This window comes from Sciurus vulgaris, assembly GCF_902686455.1.
Source record: "Sciurus vulgaris genome assembly, chromosome: 2".
Lineage (NCBI taxonomy): Eukaryota > Metazoa > Chordata > Mammalia > Rodentia > Sciuridae > Sciurus > Sciurus vulgaris.
In genome coordinates, this window is record NC_136462.1 from 135,302,465 (window position 1) to 135,321,616 (window position 19,152).

At 43.7% G+C, this 19,152-nt stretch overlaps 1 protein-coding gene across 2 annotated transcripts in view; it reads left to right on the top strand.

The window, feature by feature from the left end:
- Positions 1-494: 494 nt before the first annotated feature.
- Positions 495-19,152, top strand: part of ADAMTS17 (ADAM metallopeptidase with thrombospondin type 1 motif 17) — a 340,804-nt gene continuing 322,146 nt past the window's right edge. For both annotated transcript variants that reach the window (XM_079127336.1, XM_079127337.1), the window contains exons 1-3: positions 495-651; positions 1,101-1,471; positions 11,569-11,734. In XM_079127336.1, the coding sequence (XP_078983462.1) occupies positions 573-651; positions 1,101-1,471; positions 11,569-11,734 (616 nt within the window). In that variant the 5' untranslated portion in view covers positions 495-572. The remainder of the gene's footprint in view (positions 652-1,100; positions 1,472-11,568; positions 11,735-19,152) is intronic.

A 19,152-nucleotide genomic window follows, 5' to 3' on the forward strand; every position in this document is an offset into this window, starting at 1 on the left:
TGAAAGGTTTGGATAAACACCAAGGATACTACTATCAGGTGAGAACTCAGGTGTGTTGGGGGAGTCTTTCCAGTAGCAAATAGTAGCAGAGAAAGTTTTTTTTTTTTTTTTTTTTTTTTTGGATGGAACCAGTTGACCGTGACAATTTCTAGCAAATCTTCCTGGGAAGCTGGGGAGCAGGCTCAGATATTTCCAAAATAAGGATAAATTCAGTGTTCTCTCGGCTCTGGTAGGATCACACTGCTCGGGTTGGCTCGTGCCCGCCACCTGGTGTCGCGTCGGGGCTACTGCCCAGAAACCACGTGTAAGAAGTGCTTACAACCTAACTACGCACTTTGGTTTCGACCCATTCTAACCAATAGGGAGGGAGGAGGCGGGGCAGAGTAAGGTAAACGGCCAATCACCTCCCGACTTTCGAGGAGAAGGCGGGGCTTGGGATTTACCACGTTGGGTTTGTCCGCAGCGCTAATTACTTTTTCCAAAGGCTGCAGGGCTTCACTCCGGCTGGCGCCGCCGCCTCGCGCGCTCCTGCTCCACCGCCGCGGTTCTGGGGGCTGCTCGTCCCAAGTACCATGTGTGACGGCGCCCTGCTACCTCCCCTGGTCCTGCCCTTGCTGCTGCTGCTGTTTTGGGGTCTGGATCCGGGCACAGGTAGCGCCCCCTCTTCCATTCACCCTTCTCTCCATCACCTTGCCTCTGTCCTTCGGAGGCGTCCGCGCGTCCCGAATGCAGCGGACAGACCGCTGACAGAGTCCCGGGCGAAGGAGGCGCAGCCCGCCGCGGAGAACTGGGCTCCGGGCAGCTTCTGGCAGGGCGCACCGGCGCCGGTTCTCTGCACGCCCATACCGTGGCGCCGTCTCCGGAGGTGCTGGGCGTCCGCGCCGCAGAACTTCCCCGGGTGGCGGGGGCCGGGCGGAGGGGCTGGCCGGCATGGAGGTGCCAGGGCGAGCGGAGGGAAGGAAGTGCCGGATCCCGGCTGAGCTGCGCCCTTGCTGGCGCGGTGATCCCAGAGCTGGACCCGGTGCGCGGCGGCCGGCCGGCGGGAGGGCAGGCGGCCAGGCTGGCCCCACCGCGCTGACGCGTCTCTTCTTTCCCAGCAGCTGTCGGCGACGCGGCGGCCGACGTGGAGGTGGTGCTCCCGTGGCGGGTGCGCCCCAGCGACGTGCACCTGCCGCCACTGCCGGGAGCTCCCGGGCCTCGACGGCGGCGGCGTCCCCGTGCGCCCTCAGCCACCCCGCGTGCCCGGCCGGGAGAACGCGCCCTGTTGCTGCACCTGCCGGCCTTCGGGCGCGACCTGTACCTGCAGCTGCGCCGCGACTTGCGCTTTCTGTCCAGAGGCTTCGAGGTGGAGGAGGCGGGTGCAGACCGGCACAGCGGACGCCCGGCGGAACTGTGCTTCTACTCCGGCCGCGTACTTGGCCACCCAGGCTCCCTGGTCTCTCTCAGCGCTTGCGGCGCCGCCGGCGGCCTGGTACTGCCCACGTCCCCTCCGGGTCTGCCTGGCCGGTTTGTTGCGACGCCTGGGGTGGTCCTTGAGGAGGGTTGGGGTGGGACTCCTTGGCGGGAGAATCCAGCCTACCAAGGAACTGGAGAGAACCTTCTACTTCCTTTCCCACCCTACCCCCACCCCAACCTTCCTGATGATCTGTAAGGGAAGGGGATGGGAGGGGAAGCATTCAATTATCAGACTCTGGCCAAGGTGGGGTCCCATAGAGGAATGAGTTGCGGATCTCCCAAGGGAGTGCAAATGAAATTGTCAGACCTCTGACTGTGAGGTACCTTTTGCTCAGGTGTAGAGAACACTGCATTTGCACAGGTGTGTGTGTGTATCTCATTTATTCTGGTTTGGTGTGTAGGGGGGTAGATAGTCATCTCCCTGTTGTCCTTTTGAATTTTCTTTTATGCTTGGAAAAGGAAGCTTGGAGGGAATCCCAGGCAGGTCATGGTTAACCATACTCTTGTTAAAAGGTCAGAACCAGGAGAGGAAAAATGATCAGTATCCTTGTTTTCTGTACCAGTAGCAGGCATTTATTCGGCATTCGCCCCAAACAAGGACCACTGGGTGCTTATATTGGTGCTAAGACCATGTCCCTGCTCCTCTTCCCCTAAAACCCTGCCCTGCTATATTTATTTGAGGCACCTGTGACAAGTACTCAGCAGCCAGGAGAGTTATTGTGTACTTTTGCTCTGCCTATGCTCACACTTAATCATTTGGCTACACTGGTGCCCAGCCAAACACTTCTCAGCTTCTCCATGATGCCCCCAAGGAGTGCACATGGCTGACAGATGGGATACCCCCTACAAAGCTTGGTATCGACTCAGAATGAAGTTCATGGGTTGTTTCTCTTTTGTCATGACTAACCTCTGGGAAGGCAGTTTCTGATATTATTTTGTGTCTGTCCTTACCAGGCCCACAAGACACTACTCCCCCTACCTCCTTTTATCTTATACCACAATCTAAAGTTCTCTGGTCTTTTCGGTGTAGTCTGCAGCAAGTCACCAGGAATCTGCAGTAAAGCCAGAAAGCCTGGGGGTCCAAGTTTTTATGTGAGGCTTCTGCTTTTTTCTCAGCACTTGTATGGAGGGTATAATTTCCTGGGATCTGCCTAGTTCTCCTTTCATGAATTTTCTGAGTTCTGATTTTAAGGTGTGATCCATTTTTTACTTGACTTGGATAAATGGACTGCTTTGGTGAAACAAGGAAAATGGTATAGGCCATGAAAAGGCCTGATAGTTAATGTGCAGCAGGGTCAGAGAATGTGGGCTGTGGCTGAGGAGGCTTAACTAGGAGTGAGAAAGGCTCAGATCACCATAGGGCTCGGGTCAAGGCTGTATCATGTTCTGGGAGGGACTCAAAGGCCCACATCATTTTTCCTGTTTTTGCCAAAGTGTTTCAAGTCTAGGTCACATCACTGTACTGTACATGGAAACATCTGAATCCCATTTGCTGCGGTTTAGTGAGTTTCTGTAGAGGTCAGAGTTTATACTTCTTGGTGTAAAGTTTCCAACGAGGAGCTATCTGTGAAGGAGCTGAGACTGGAAATCTGGATAACATTGATTTAAAGTCCTTGCAGAGTGAATGCTGAGCTGCCTCACAGATGGCATCTGAGCCCGCTTTTCAGGAAGACTGCCCTTCCCTCTGGCGCCATGTGAGGGCGCTGTGCCTTATATAAAGGAACCCTGCCAAGAGTCCGAGTTCACCCTGTGCCAGTTGCGGGTGGACCTCTTAGACTTTTCAGATTTTAAATTCCAGCTTGAGCAGACTCTGCTGTTGTTTAGTCTGCCTTGTTCATCCCATCCTTCCGTATGAGCTGGACGTTAGACACTTTTCTCTAAGTTCATGTGGACAAAGGGCTGAAGGCAGGAGGAAAGAGACAGTAGGGTGACTTGGATTGGCCCTCTTGTGGCAAGGTGGTCCTGGAGAGCAAAGAAAAGAAAGCAACAGAATATAGGCTTATCAAGCCTGTGCTTCTCACCATTGGTGGTTGTGTTATAGGTGGGTATAGGTGTAGGTGGGTGGTATAGGTTGATGGTAACGTGTCAGTCCCTCTTGACTTGATTAGAAACCTGTGTCATGGAGTTGTGGGTGAGAGGGGTGTCAGGGGAGGCTCAGCTACAAGATGTGGAAAGGGCAGGCTATCAAGTAGATGATTTTTAGTGGCTGTGGATGGGGTACCTCACTGTATCTAAAGAATTCTATAGATTAGGAGTTGCCTTTTTTTTTTTTTTTCTGTTAAGGACCAGAGAGAAAATAGTTTAGGCTTTGCAGGCCATATAGCCTCTGTCACAACTTCTCAACACTGCCCTTTTAGTGGGAAAGCAGCTGTAAATGGTATATAAACAAATGGATGTGACTGTGCTTTACAAAATTGTATTCTGGATGTTGAGTATCATTTTAATTGCTTATATGTCCTGCTGTATCTAATGTCTCTAAATGGTAGCGTCCATTGCAGGGGCTGGAGGAACACAGGTTTTGTTCTGTATTGCTGTTTGTGCCCAGAGATGTTGCATTGTCTATTTAATGATGCATTATTAGTATATATCATTACTTGTTTTTGAAAAATAAATCACGCATTCCATTCTGCCCCCTCTTTTGATGGTGGGTAGGGGCATGGGCCTATGCCATTTCCCTCTCTGCCTTATCTTGAAGACTCTGCCAGCTGCACTTTTTGTGATTTCAAAGACCCCAGGCTCAAGGATTAATTGTTTTCTGTTTAGCTGCTTCATTTTATTTATATTTCAGGGAGTTTTCAGACATAGTGTAAACTTTTGGAAGAGTTCCTATAACCAACCGTATAATGTCAGAGTAATGAACTTGGGGTATGTGAGGAAGGTGTATCTCTACTCCTAATGAATTTATGTAAAATTCGAATCAGATACCCCCTGAAAAGAGCACCAGATCATGAAAGGCCTGTAGAATTGGATTCCAGTTCAACTTCACAGGTAGAGAAGGCTGGAGGAATAGCACTTCAAGGCACAGAATGAGCATCAGTTTCTGAAAGGGCTTCTGTGCCACTTGTCTGAAATGAGTGGATAAGGACTTGTTTTAAGCAAAGTGAACAGAGAGGAAGGAAGAACTGGAGGCTGTCCTCTTGGGTTTGGACTACTGAGCAGTGGCCATTGTTCCTTCAAAAAGTATTCTCAAACTCTGGAAAGCCACTCACCAGAATCTGCCCATCTCTTCTTGGGCAAGGGTACACTGTGTGTAAGGTGTTGGGACCAGACAGAGCTCCAAGGATTTCTGAGGTATAGAGCATTAAAAAGTCACCCCAGAAGGACAGAGAAAGGCACAGAATTCCCAGGGCATGCCTCCTCTGGAGTCACAGCCTCAGGACTCTTTATTGGAATTTCTGTGTGGGCTCATTGGTTAGTGGGTCAGCTTGGTGATCACCTCACCCTTACTCTGACAGGTCAACTGGAAAGTGTGGGTCCAGTTTATAGCATGTCATTCATTGGTGGTGGTTCTTATATTCAGTTTTGTGCAGCTCTCCCAGTCCACTTGGGAACTGTAGAGAATAGGGAAAAAAAATATAGTTTGGACTGGGATAGGTAGGAGCTGAGTTCCTTCAGCCAACAAGTCAGAAGTCAGCTGAGGTTGGAGGAGGTGGAGAACCCCATTCTCAAGAGGGCAGCCTGCAGTTACACCACCCCTGGGAGGCAGAGGAATTGCTGCCTTGCTCTTGAGAGTTTTATCAAATGCTTTGGTTGATGGATTAGAAAATTGCCCAACTTTCTAATATGACATTACTTCATCCAGTACAATTGAGCAGCAATTAGTCTTGGCAAAAGTTTTATGGTGTGGAGACCATTTGGATGGAAGCAAATGAACCAGACTACATCATAGCACATTGTTATGGATGCAGGTCTGAGGAAAACACATTGTCCAAAGTGATTGATTCATATTGCTGAAGAACTGATCATGTACAGTATAAACATGTTTGAAAGCTGTGAGGCATATATTTAGAACTTTATAAAAGGAAACAGTTGAGTGGATGTTAAGGGGCATCCTACCAGGAACAGAAGAAGGGTAAAAGACAGTTCGAAGTTTGTAGTGTGAAAGAATTAAAGAAAACTCCATTCAGAAAATAACAAGGCCAGCTTTGTGGTGGCTTCCTTTCATGCCCTTTGACCTCTCTCATCCTCCATACCATTTGCTTTTCATGATTGTTATTGCTCAGTTGCTTAATCTACCCGCAGCTTTTCAGAGTTGGGTGACACCACTTAGGAAGCCGGGCTTCAGCTTCTTTGTGCACCACTGCTCATGAACATGACCTAGGGCACTCAATTAGATTTCCCCACTTTGAACTTTTATTTAGTTGGCATCATTTAAAAAGAGAAGTACAAGGTGGGGTGATGAACTGAAGAAGCCTTTTAGACTGATTGCATTCTTGAAGTGTATTTCCTGAACGCTGGAATGCTGCAGCTGCCTGACCTTGGTTGTGTGCAATGGGAGATGTTTTTGCAGCCTGTCACTCTAAGGGAACCACACAGTCATTGGTTAACCTTTCCTTGTGTGCGCTTCTGTGCCCAGGCACACAGATGCATGGTCACACTCTTGTTGCTTAGGAAATGAAACTGCACTGCTGGGGGTGTGGTGGGGCGGCTGCGACCTTGAGTGAGTCACTTCAGTCTTTTGAACTTCCCCACCTGAAGCCATGCAAGAGCTAAATAACATAAGCCTTGCATTACTATTGATGAAACAAGATACAGTGTGTATAACCATTTAGTGAGACTGCAACATAAGGTTTCAAAAACAGGGTTCTTTAGCCCTATAGGCTGTTTCCAGACTTTTTCAGTTATACATCAGCCAATCAGTCAAGATTGCTGATTGAATGAACAGCTTATTATCTCACACCTGATGTGTACAGAATACTCTGGTAGGCTCCCAGTAAGGCTCAGAGAGAAATACAATGTGAGCCCAGTCTGGGAAGATGGTCCAGGTGCATGTGGAAGGAAGGGGCTTGTTAAACTGATTGCTAGGCCATAACCCCAGGCTTTTTGATGCTGCAAGTCAGGGCAGGGCCTGAGAACTTGCCTTTCTAACAAGCTCCCAGGTACTGCTGCTGACCTGAGATGACACACTGAGGACCACTAGCCCAGAGGGGATAGAAACATTGCCAACAATCATCTGGAGAGTCCTGATGATAGCAGTATGGGGTGAGGGGGCATTTAGGGACACAAGATGACTGGGCTCAGGCCTTGAATGAATGAGGTAGAGATGGGAAGAAAGGATGACCATATGAGAGAGAAGGGAGGAGACATCACAGCAGGTGACCCCTATAATCCCAAGGGGAGGCTGGCTTTGAAAAGAAGACCAGTGTCTACATTTAGGCATTTTGCATTTTCAGACTCAGCTAGATTGTGAGGGAAACTGGTGCCTTCAGAGAGGAGCGGGTTGGGAAGCCCCTCAGCCTGTGTGAGTAGGGAGATGGAGGTGTTTCTCCTGTGGGCACTGTGTGAGCCCCACAGACCCTGCTGAGGCCCAACAGAGTCAGAGGTAGGTCTGCAGTCACAGGACTTTCTCTGGAAACAGATTTGCCCATAGAGGGAGCAAACTCACCATCCCTTTGGTTGGGTCCTCTTTAACTACCTACGCCAATCCATCTGGATGTAGAGAAGGTGACCCCAGGCCCACAGTGGTTAGCTAAGCAGCTGCAACCTTCCAATAAAGAGCTGGGAGGGCTCCTTGGGTGCTGAAATCCCACTGGGGGCTCTGTGGGAAGGTGATTTCAGCCAAATCATGTGGCTTCATCCCCCCACAGAGGGGCAATCTTCAGTTCCTGGGTGTGCTTGTGACAGATTTTTTTTACATTATCTTAAATGCATTTCCCATGTTATGTGGAGAGGCAGTGTTCATGTTAGGAGGTGATAAAAACTTCTGTCTCTTAAGTGTTTTACACATGGACGTGGGACTTAGCCCTGCTTGGGGGATGGAGTGGGATTAGCAATACTCTCAAGATGTTCTAGAAACCCTTCAGAGAAAGGACTCAGAACAAAGAGAATTGAAAGGTGACTGCTCAGAACTGTTACAGTATCAGGTTGTACCTGATACATTTTACTTGACCCACAATTCTTTCATGAAGGATATCCAATCTTGCAAAACGTAAGATTTTTAAGAGCGTCGTTTCACCAGGGGATATTATTTCCCTTAAATCCAGATGACCTCAGGGCTGCTGGTTCTGTCTGCCATGGACATTTATTCCTTCCCAGATATCTGTGCAGATGATGTTGGAAGCCATTTGCATCGAATGTGACCAATCCCAGCCTCATTAATGGCATTTCTTTGCTGTCATCATGGAACAGTGGAGGCCTTGGAGGAGCATTTCCATGTGTCTCACTTCTCAGAATAGTTGGTGACTATGAGATTAATATAATTCTTACCAGCCCTGCTCAGTGCTGGGAGACACAGGTCAGCAATCGACTAGAAGCCAGGGCAGTGGGCTGAACCCCACAGTCAGAGAAAGACCCAGGTTCCAAATTCAGGTACTTCCAAACATTGAAGTTAAGGCAGCAGGTGACCAGGGTCTCCAGCACCCTGTTAAAAGCTAAGACAGTGGTTCTTGTTTCTAGCTGTGCATTGAAATCTCTTGGTGGAATTAAAAAAAAAATATCACTACCTGTGTTCAATCCCATTTGGCCTGAAGTGGGGCCTGGGCATCAGAGGTCTTCAGGACTCCATAAGCAATACCCATATGCAGCCAGGATGAAAATCACCAAGCAAGGGGCACTGTAGGCAGACTATGACAGTGAAACTCAGTCCACTCACAGTTCAAGTTACTGTGATGTTCCACACATTGGAAAATATGGAAGAAAAATTCTGATCCTATTTCAGAAGAACAAACTATTAGGTTGTGAAAATATCCTATAACATGGGGAGGGGGTGGCTGGTAATGGACTGCAGGGAAGGGGAATTTATTGGGAAAAGAGGGGGGCCAAAGAGAGATGAGGTTTGGTAAGTACTTTGGGCAAGATTTTGGGAGGGGGACATAGTGACTCTTTAAAAAATTTAAAAAAAATTTTTTTAATGTTTTCCTTAGCACTTTAGTCATATATAATAGTGGGGTTCATTTTGACATATTCATAAATGCATATAACAATTTGCTCCAATTTCAATCCACAGTACCTCTCTTTTCCCCTCTACTTCCCTTCCCGATTTTTACTTTTATGTGTTAATTATAATGCATCAATTTAAAACAAAAACAAAAACAAAAAAAAAAAAGGAAGACCAGAGTAAAGGAAAAGGATTGGGGAAAAATTTTTTTGACCCATACTAAGCGTACATATTTATGGGACAAGTGACACTTTTCAATAGAACTTTTATCACTGGTAATGTGTGGACAAGGTGAGTGTTAGAGATACTTGAGGGAGTCTAGCAACAATAAGACACACCTAGGAAGGTGTTTTATTCAGCTTTTTCACTGTTGGGTCTAAAAGATCTGACCAGAACAATTGTAGAGGAGTATTCCCACCACCTCCAGCCACAACCTACCACTTTATTTACTACTCAGTTAATCCCATCAGGGAATTAAATCACTGGGTTAAGACTCTCACAACCTAATCATTTCTCCTCTGAACCTTCTTGCATTGTCTCACATGTGAGCTTTTTAGGGGACCCCTCACATCCAAACCATAAAAGAAGGGGATAGTGTAGGCCCTTCCATGTGCTAGGCTTCCAGGGTGAGAGATTGTGCAGTCCCTTTTTCTTGGGTGCTAGTCCTGGCCATATCCTTGCTTGAGGTTCAGGTCCCAACAGGATAAAGGACTATCAGGTAGAGTACAACTCATAATTGAGTTTATCTGTTTCTCACCAGTATTGCCACTTTCTTGCCTGAATGAGTGGAAGTCAGTATGTGAGACCCTTCAGAAAAGACATTCTAGAGAACAGCCTCCTTGAGGACCTATATTATGCTTCTGAATATGTATATATAGGTTTCTCACCAAGGGGAGATCTCCCTGTCCCTAAAAACTCTCTATTGCATTAGATCTCACTGCTAACTTATTTTTGCACTGGAGCTTGAGAATACAAACACTAGACTGATTGATAAAACTGGTTTAGAAAGTTCAGGACCCAGGAGGGTAGCTGCCTTGGACCTCTCATAGCCAGGGTGTTTCCAGAAGAGTCTAGCCCATTGTCACAGCTGAGTGCATCCTCCACAGAGCATGAGACTCCTCTGTGTGGGGCTCCATCCCATGAATAGCCTCCCTACATTTGAACTATGGAAATTTTGACCAATTGTTTTCTAGTGTCTGTACTTTAGCCTTTTAAGGCACAGCTGTGGGGGGAGCTCTGTGCATCCTACCACAGCTCCTCTGCCTCTATTTCTTCAACTTCTCTAAAGTATCCCAGTGAACAAACTCAAGTGTTCACTTCAAAGGAGAGGGAAGGAAGTTGGGCTCTCCTGCAGGTTACATAGTGCCACTTTGAGACAGTTTTATTTGGGCAGTAAAATCTGTGAGTTGTTCTTGGCAAAAGTTCTAATGAAATGGAAACCTTGAAATCTGCTTAGAGTAGTAAGTTTGGTCTCACCCTGTATCTTGGGGACTGAAGATTGTAGGTGATCTTATGAGTTGATCTGATGTACTTCCTAAGGGGCTTGGTACTGGTGCATCTTTTTGAAATGGAGGGTGGTCTGTCTCATTTGGCTTGAGTGAGATCGATGCCATAGTTGAGCCTGGAGGAATTATAACATGCAGAGAACAGTGCTTCTTCAGGTGTGGTTTTTGGTCCAGCCATGTCTATGTCATCTGGGGACTTGTTAGAATTTGTTGAGTCCCACCCCAGACTTCCATGTGATTTTGGTGCATGCTAGGTTTTGAGGATCACTGTTTTAGTATGTTATGGCTTTTGAAAAGTAATGGTGTAAGAGAGAGAAAAGTAAGCCTGTCTGTGACTCCCTAATACCAATCTGCTCAATCTGTGCCAGCTCAGGCAATCTGGAGGTATACCTGGGAGATAGGACATTGCACATACCAGTGTACACACCAACTCCTTCCCCAGTGAGTCAGGCATTTATGGAAAGTTTACCTTGTCAATTCTAGTTTACTAAGTTACCTTGTTAATAAGAAGGAAAGCTTGTAGTAGGTGTCTGGGGCAAGGAGGACCAATGCTGTCTGGATTGGTTCCCAGGGAGGGAAAAGTTCTATACATTGAATTTTTTTTTCCCCTAGAGTTAATATTCACTACATTTAAGCAACAAATTAAAAATCCTAGTTTTAAAGTTTTCATATGATTTGCAAATCATAATCTAGCACATTTTTGCAGTTACTTTTAAAGGGGACTTTTAAACATATTTGACCCTGTTTACAAATGTGATTTACAACTTTTAAACATTAAAAAAAAAGCCTTTAGAAACACATTCGATTTCATTTTCAAGTTCATTGGTTGTCTGATTAAAAAAAGAAACCCTTCACAAGTACTTAGGCATTCTTATAAACCTAATAAGTCTTATAAACATGAGAAGGCATAAGGTCTCTTACACATTCTAATACTGCTTGTAAGCCTAACAAGATTTTAAAATCACAAGTCTAAATCAATGATACGCTCTAAGTTAGAATTGCAAACATAATCCATTAGGTACTCTGCCAAGTTCTCTTAAATATTACAAGTTCTGTAGGGAAAATGCACAAGACCCCATCACAAAGTGATTATTACTTCACATCTGACTGACTTCATTGTCTCTGTATTTAATTCTAAGTAATCCCCAGGAATAAGATCCATTTTTTCCCATTAGGCATATAATTTTCATTCTGAACACTTTGGAGGTTGCCTCCTCAAATGGACTTTTAGAATGGTTTTAAAAAAATTTTTAAATGAAGTTTTTGAAAATCAATGATAAAGTAACTCCATCTTCTCTGAAAGCACTCAGAAAAGGATTCTATCATACATACCTGAATCCCGCACCTATGTCCACCCCCAGCTTCCAACTCAGCCACACAATGGGGTATTTTTATGTCAGACAGCCACTCTTGGGCTCAGGGAAATTCAAGCAATTTGCAAAGAAAAAAAGACCAGATGTGGAAAACAAACCACAGCAACCAATGTCCTGTTTTCCTCTCCTCTCCTGGCAGGTCGGCCTCATCCAGCTTGGACAGGAGCAGGTGCTAATCCAGCCTCTCAACAATTCCAGTGGCCCTTTCAGTGGACAAGAGCATGTGATCAGACGCAAATGGGCCTTGACACCCAGCCCAGCTGCTGAGGCCCAGGTATCTGGGCAGTTTTGCAAAGTTCTAACAGGTGAGTTAAGGCAACATGTCTGGACGGAGCACATGCATGATGATACCCATTGTGTGGCACCAGATGTACTGGCATCATATGAGCAAGAACTTTACTCATATAGTCATGCGTCACTTAATGTCAGGGACAAGTTCTGAGAAATTGTCAGGCAATTTTTTAATGGGAACATCATGGAATGTACTTGTACAAGTAAAGATGGCTATTACATCACTATACAATATTGGACCAGAGTGTTATATTCGGTCTGTGTTTGACTGAAATGTGATTTTGCTGTGCATGACTGTATGTTGAAAGCTATTTAATTGCCCCTGAGGCCACTTCCTTTTCATGTATTAGAGTCAGCATTTCATGCATTGCAGTCTTTGAAAAAAGTCATCATTTTATTTCTGCAAGGAACCCACGATCTTGGCCAGGCATTGCCTCAATTTTATGTCAGGACCAAATTGAGGTCTGAAAAATCTCAAGTTTGTTATCAAGAACAGGCTGGTAACAGAGCTAGGATGGGATTTTCCTCCTCTTGATGCCCTGGCTAGAGCTCACTTACTCTTCTAGTGCAGTGGTCCTCATCCTAATACTGGGGATGCTTGCTAGAATTGCCTGGGGAACTTATGGAGCAGTGGTTCTCAAAGTGTGGCCCCTGAGCCAGCAGCATCCGCAATACCTGGGAACTTGTCAGGAAGGTGCATTCTCTGGCCCTATGCCAGACCTGTAGCATCAGGAGCACTGGGGGTGGGTCCAGTCTTCTGTCCCTTCCCAGGCCTCGCAGGGATTCAGATACATGCTAAGGTGTGAAAACCAGGGCTTTAAAAATGCCATTTGTTGCCCTGCTCCCTAATATCCCCATCTAATTGGCCTGAGCTGTGACTTAGATGTCAAGTGTTTTTAAAAGTGATTGTCCTTAGCAACTTGTGGCGAGAACCCAGAGCACCTGTATTCTGCACCTCTATTTTGAGTATCCTCTGTGTTTTCTGTCATGTGTTTAAGAACATCCCATGGTGCTGTGTCCACAGCAGTAGCCTGCAAATGTCCCTTGATGAAGCTAGATTACCCACAGTTCATGGGTGGCTTTTCCTCCTAGGAGGTCACCGGGCCCCACAGCTGGCCTTTGGGAGTTGTGCTTTTGTAGTTCAAGATTACCTTTGTATGAAGATGTGCGACATCTCAATTGGTTATTTGTGTGGCCTTGGAAATAAATCAATGAGAGTAACTTTGAAATTTGTAAGCAAAGTCTTGCGGCCCACCTCAGTCCTTTTCTGTAGACCATTATGTAGGCCAGACTCCTTGGCCTAGTCTGTATGTGGCAAGCAGGTATTAGAGGTGATTGTGCTGGATAAAGCTTTACTCTGAAGCCACGGGAGAGCTTTGAGTTATACATGGAGAGAGAAAACCACTAGACCTTAAGGTTTTTCTCCATTCCTTTCTGAACCCTATAAAAGTGGGGGAAATGAAACTCAGCATAAATTTATGAATTACTGAAAAACACCCTTTAATATGAAGTGGGGTTTTTGGTAAGTTTGATGGTTGTGCACTTGATGTCAGTGTGCTATTTTATGTTCCTATTAGGTCAATTTTGTGGATCTTTTTTGTTTTTAGAATGACTAACAGTCTTTGTGTACTTTCTGTAACTGAGCTGAACACACTGGTTGAATGGCAGAGGGATTTCACTAAGGCAGCATTCTTAGTCCTGTCTGCACGTTGGCATTGCCAAGGGAGTGACAATTCCTGGTGTCCAGGTCCCCTCCCCACTGCCCTTTTAATTGGTGTGGGGCACAGCCTGGGCATCTGGCCATGTAAAAGCTCCCAGGTGGTTCTGATGTTTGGCTGGTGTTGAAAATCCTGTACTAAGGACTATTAAACATGAGTAATAGCACCTGTGGCCATCGGAAGTGGATTTTCTCAGGTGAGATCTTTAAGTAGGGCTACACGATGAAAAACCCAGTGCAAATGTGTTTTCTTCTCCCTCTTCCCTCCACTCAGACCAGTGCTCATCAACTGCTAGTTCCTGATCAGAAATCCAGCATGCTTGGGGATGAGATAATGGAATGTTTGTCTAATGACCTGCTTCTGTCCTTTTTAGAGGGAGGGATACCAAGAGTTGCTGACAAAATGACAAATGGTGCTTGTGTTTGCATTTTTGTACCTAAGACTGGCTTCCAGGCACATTTTTGATGGACTGTTTAGCTTTTAATGGAGGAAATAAAATGAATACACGCTGAGTGGGGTGGATGTGATAGAAACTAAGACGAGAGCAGCCATGTAAGGCTGTAGAGAGAAATTTCTGAATTTGCCTCAAAAAAATCGCCCTTCCTCTTTCCCCAAAGCTTGTATCAACTTGTCCTGAAGAGCTGGGGCACTGTGTATAATTAAGATGGAGCAACACTCAGGCTCCGTACTGGATAGGAACTCAGATACCAAATAGAGGTATCCATTTTGCTTCTGCTTCTTTTTGCTTTGCATGAAATAGTAAACTTGGTTGCTGTGTTGAGAAAGAAACCGGGACTTTTAATAGGCTTAGCTAATAAGTAGTCAATTAGGCCCTATCGAGTTTGGATTAGCTTTCAAATTGGGAGTTTAGAGATCAGGAAACTTAATTTACAGCAAAGGACATTCTTTACGTTTCCTAGAAAGATTAATCAGATTAATTCAGGATTTCCCATGGGAACGTGTTCTGTCTGGCTGAACATGGTGGCCGTTGGTTTCATTTGGTCCTGTTGTTGATTTTACATTGCCCTAACCTTAGACATGGCCTCAGAGCAGCCTTGCTGGTTCATGTAGGTGGATAGTCTGAGAACTCTTCTTCATCCATAAAGCACCTCATTTACCTGAAAGTTAAGCTGCCATGTTGTCCAGTGTCTTATATCTGGGCAGAGCTGGGGGCTAGAAGGACTGACACTCCCCTTGTATGCCAATGAGGTTCCATTTCTATAAGATTTTGGGGGTTCCTTGTAAGGGGACAGGCTGATCCTATTTCCTTTTAGCTCCTTATTTTTAGAACCTTACAAACTGATTCATACAATAAAACTCCAGGTTAGAACTTGGCAAGAAAACATGGAGTCTGCACCCCCCCACCCCCTTTTTTTCTTTTGTTGAGAGCTTGAGTTTTTGAAAGTTTTTTGGCTATTCTCAACCACTAAAATGGTACTTTGGATATTGTGAAATGTTCCTTGATTTTTAAGTGGTTATTATGACTTTAAAACTTTTCATCTTTCTTCTGTGCTTATTTTAATTTCCCCACTCAGATTCAATTTAGAATCTTCCTGCCACTGTTTTCATGGATTTAGATGCTAACTTGAATGTCTCCACCATGGTGAGTGTCACAGGTGGATGATAGAGGTACAGGGTAAAATAGAAGACGAATTTGCCATGAAACATTTTCAAAATCACAATCCCACAGCATTTTGAGTGGTGGTGAGCTCATTAGCACATGAATATGCCCAAAACAGTGGGCCTTCATAATAGCTGAAGTGCTATTATTATTGTTTTTAAAGATTGTTATTTTCTAGTTTTTTCGGTTCATTTAAAGCATTATGAAGATCATTTCAGTGAGTCTTTGGAGGATACCATGACTCTTCAGAAATTGTGTATTGCTAATTTGTGTAAGAATTTGCATGTGTAATCATATGTATACATATTCTATAAGACATAATTGGTTAGGACTTGTGCTTTGTTTCAATTAAGATTCTTTTTGTTGGAAAAGACAGAAGTCAAACTTGCTTTAACACCAGAGACATCATTGGCACGGGTTTATGGAACCGATTAGTGAAGCAGGAGGCTGGACTTCAGGTGAGACTTGACCAAGCTGGGCCTCTCTCTAATCCTTTCTCTGCATGCCAGCTTTGTCCTTAATTCACCCCTCTTCAGGTGACAAAGAGTCAGGTAGGACGAGATGATTAGCTCTTCCCTTCTATCAGGATTTGGGAATAGCTTGGATTACTTTGAGTTCACTGCCACTTTCAGGTGTCTTGAGGCAGGATCAAATCTCTCCTAAAGACCATCGGACCCAGTTCCCATATGACTTTGGAGTATCACTGTGTCTTGCATCCCTGTTCTGACTTCTTCAGGCCACCACACACTTGGCAAAAGTCTGGAGTAGATTTACCACACTTCCAATCCAGGTCTAATCCATTATTCTAGCCCATGTGGTTGAAAATATGGCCACTTCCTTCTTATTTCCACATTAAAGAATGGATACTGATGAGCTCTTATCTATTTGTGCCCAGGGATGAATGTGGCTGCTGGTTTTTATTCACTTAGGAAGGGCTCAATTCCTCTGAAATTTGGTTCTTCTAAATGTCTTTGAGAACTTAGCTCTCCAGTGGGTGTAAAACACAAAATAAGATTTTGTGTATGTGTGTATGTATTATATATAGAAAATATATAATATATTTAAACATATAATACATAAATTATATTACTTTTTTCCTGGTTTTGTCTAGTGTTCTTTGTTGATAGTGATGGTCATTCATGTCCTTCTACATATCCACTGCAATCTAAAAGAATCTAAAAGAAATAGGATTAAATGGCTACATTTTCTCCAAGTCAATATTTAAATATTTGCATCTATTTTGCACAATATTTTTATGTTCTAAAAGTAGACAACAATATTTTAGGAATTTTCACTGCATAAGAGAAAGAAAGTGGACTCATGTAGAAGACTTGATTTCATTTTCTTTTGCCCCAGAAGAGTCCTTTAACTTCTCTGTGCCTCTCTATCAGTCTGCTGGGACTTCTGTAACAAAATACCACAAGTCTGGTGGTGTTAAACAACAGAAATGTATTTCTTTACAGTTCTGGAAGCTGGAAGTCTGGATCAAGCTGTCAGCAGGGTTGGTTTCTTCTGAGGTGATGTGAGAGACTCTGTTCCAGGTCTGGCTTGTAAGACGGCTGTCTTCTCCCTGTGTCTTTAAGTGGTCTTCCCTCCATGTGGTTGTCTCTGAGCCCAGTTTCCTCAGTCATGTTGGATTCAGGCCCACCCTTGTGACCTTTTTGTAACTAAGTCAACTCTATAAAAACCCTATCTGTAAATACTCAATTGTGAGGGGTAGGACTTGTGGATTTGGAGATAGGACATGCTCTGGCCATAACAACCTCTATTTTTCATTTGTGACAATGAGTTGATGATGGCTGACTTGGTCTGCTTCTCAGGGTCACTGCTGAGGAACATAGCAAGTGAGGGCTGGTGGCGCCATGTCCAGCCAACTGGAGGGGGGGCGCATTGGAGAGCACTCTCACAAATGACTGTAGGGTACAATCTGGAGGCAATTAGAAATGGGCCATCTATAAGAGTAGGTATCATGGTTGACTGTTCTCTTCCCAGTTTGACTTTTGATAAACATTGGAGAAGCTAGGCCACATCAGGCAAGTTAGAAAGGACTGAACTTCTTTGAGCTTATTTCCTCATCTGCAACTGAACAGTATCATCTATCTCTTAGGGTTTTATATTAAATGAGATAGCATGTACTTGTCACTCAGCTACTAATAGATATTAGCAATTGTTGCAGCTTTTATAGTTATTATTTCCATGCCCATTCTTTATTATTAAGGGTATCACTTGAATGCTCTGATTCTAGATTAAGTGGGTTCTAGATTAGAGTCCCCACAGAGCACTGAGGTGGGAGCTGAAGGCTCTCACGATTACCTCAAATCTGTTAATCTTGCCTCAAGAGTGAATTTGCAGTGCAATCCTGGAGTCAGTATTTCTAGACTTGAAGTTACCTTTGCAGTTCAGATGCTTACCCTTTCCCTCCCGTTGGCTGTCTGTATGCTGGGCATGCTGTGGTGCACATGGCACAGTATGATCTCTGTCTGTAGGGCACTTGCAGTTAGGAAGGAGAGATCAACTGAAAAGAAATAAACAAATGCAGCAGGTATAAGTTTGCTTTAGTTATGGAATTTCAGGCCAGGCAAATATTCACAAAACAAAAACAGGAACCCACATACCCAGCATTCAGATTTAAGCCATGTTAACATCTGTCCATAGTTACTTCAGGACTTTTTTTTTGAGAGAGAAATTAATTTTGTGGATTTTACTGTCCTACCACCCAGCACTTTCTCATCTCTCTGGCTTATTCCCTAGAAAGAACCACAAACTGAAGTTGTTGTGAGTCCTTCTGGTCCTGTTTTTTAGACTTTTTACATAGTCATGAACTGTATATTGTATTGTTTTGTATGTTTTAAATTTTACATAAATGATTCCATACTGTGCAACTTACACTTGTCACTCACAATTTCGTTCCCCAGGTTTATCTATGGTAATTAATGGAGACCTAGCTTTTTGTTTTTATTGTAGAGTTTTGCCTATTAATCTTTCCAAAGAGCTAGCTTTGGTTTTATTTTTCTTCTCCACTGCTTTTTGTTTTACATTTCTTTATTTTCTATTTATTTTTGCTGTTGTATTATTTTAATTTTTTAAACAGCATCTGACTATGTTGCCCATATGATCTCGAATTCCTTGGCCCAAGTTGTCTTCCTGCCTATGACTTCTGAGTAGCTGGGACTGTAGGCACAGGTCACCACACTCTGGCTCTATTATTTGATTTTACTATTTGTTTTTATTCTATTATTTGTTTTTATTTGATTTTACTATTTTTTATGTTCTCTTTAGTCCTAACTAAATAGTTTTTAATACTTGCTTTTCCCCTAACTTGAGTATAATACCTAGTTCACTAAATTCTACTTTCTTCATTATGAATTTATATATTTAGGGCTATGCATTTCCCTATAAGCATACCTTTAGCTATGTACAAATTTTTATGTCATATTTCCAGCATGCAATTCTAAATGTTCAATTTCCATAATCTCTTTTTTCAATTTTCTAGAGAAGCAGTACAATATAGTAGTGCAGAATTTAGAGATAGGTTTACTGGATTTGAATTACTGGCTTCATCACTTATTAGCTTGAGTGATCTTGGGTAATTTAACTCTTTTTCCTCAACTTCATTATTTAAAAAAGGGATGATAAAAAGGGAATGCACTTTAAACAACTGTTTAGATGTTATGTAAGATAATATGTGAGCACAACAGTGTGTGGCATAAAGCATTTATTGCTTTGTTTCCTTTTTTAGTTCATAAATTATTCAAATAATTATAGTTCTATCATCAGATGGGCTTTTTCCATCTTTAAAAATGATTTATAATTCTATGTATAGTGATTGGAGAATGTGGTCCCTATGATATTTCTATTTGGTTCTTTGTTATAATTTTAGTATCTCTGCTGAGATTACCTCTCTTTTCATTCATCATGAACACATTTTCCTTTAAGTCTTTGAGTATAATGATAGGAGTTGTTTTAAAATTCTTGTTTGTCATTCTAGATCTAGGTCATTTGTGGGTTTGTTCTCCATAGATTGTCTTTTCTCTTGAAAATAGGTTACATTTTCCTAGTTCTTCCTATGTCAAGTAATTTTTAATTATATTCT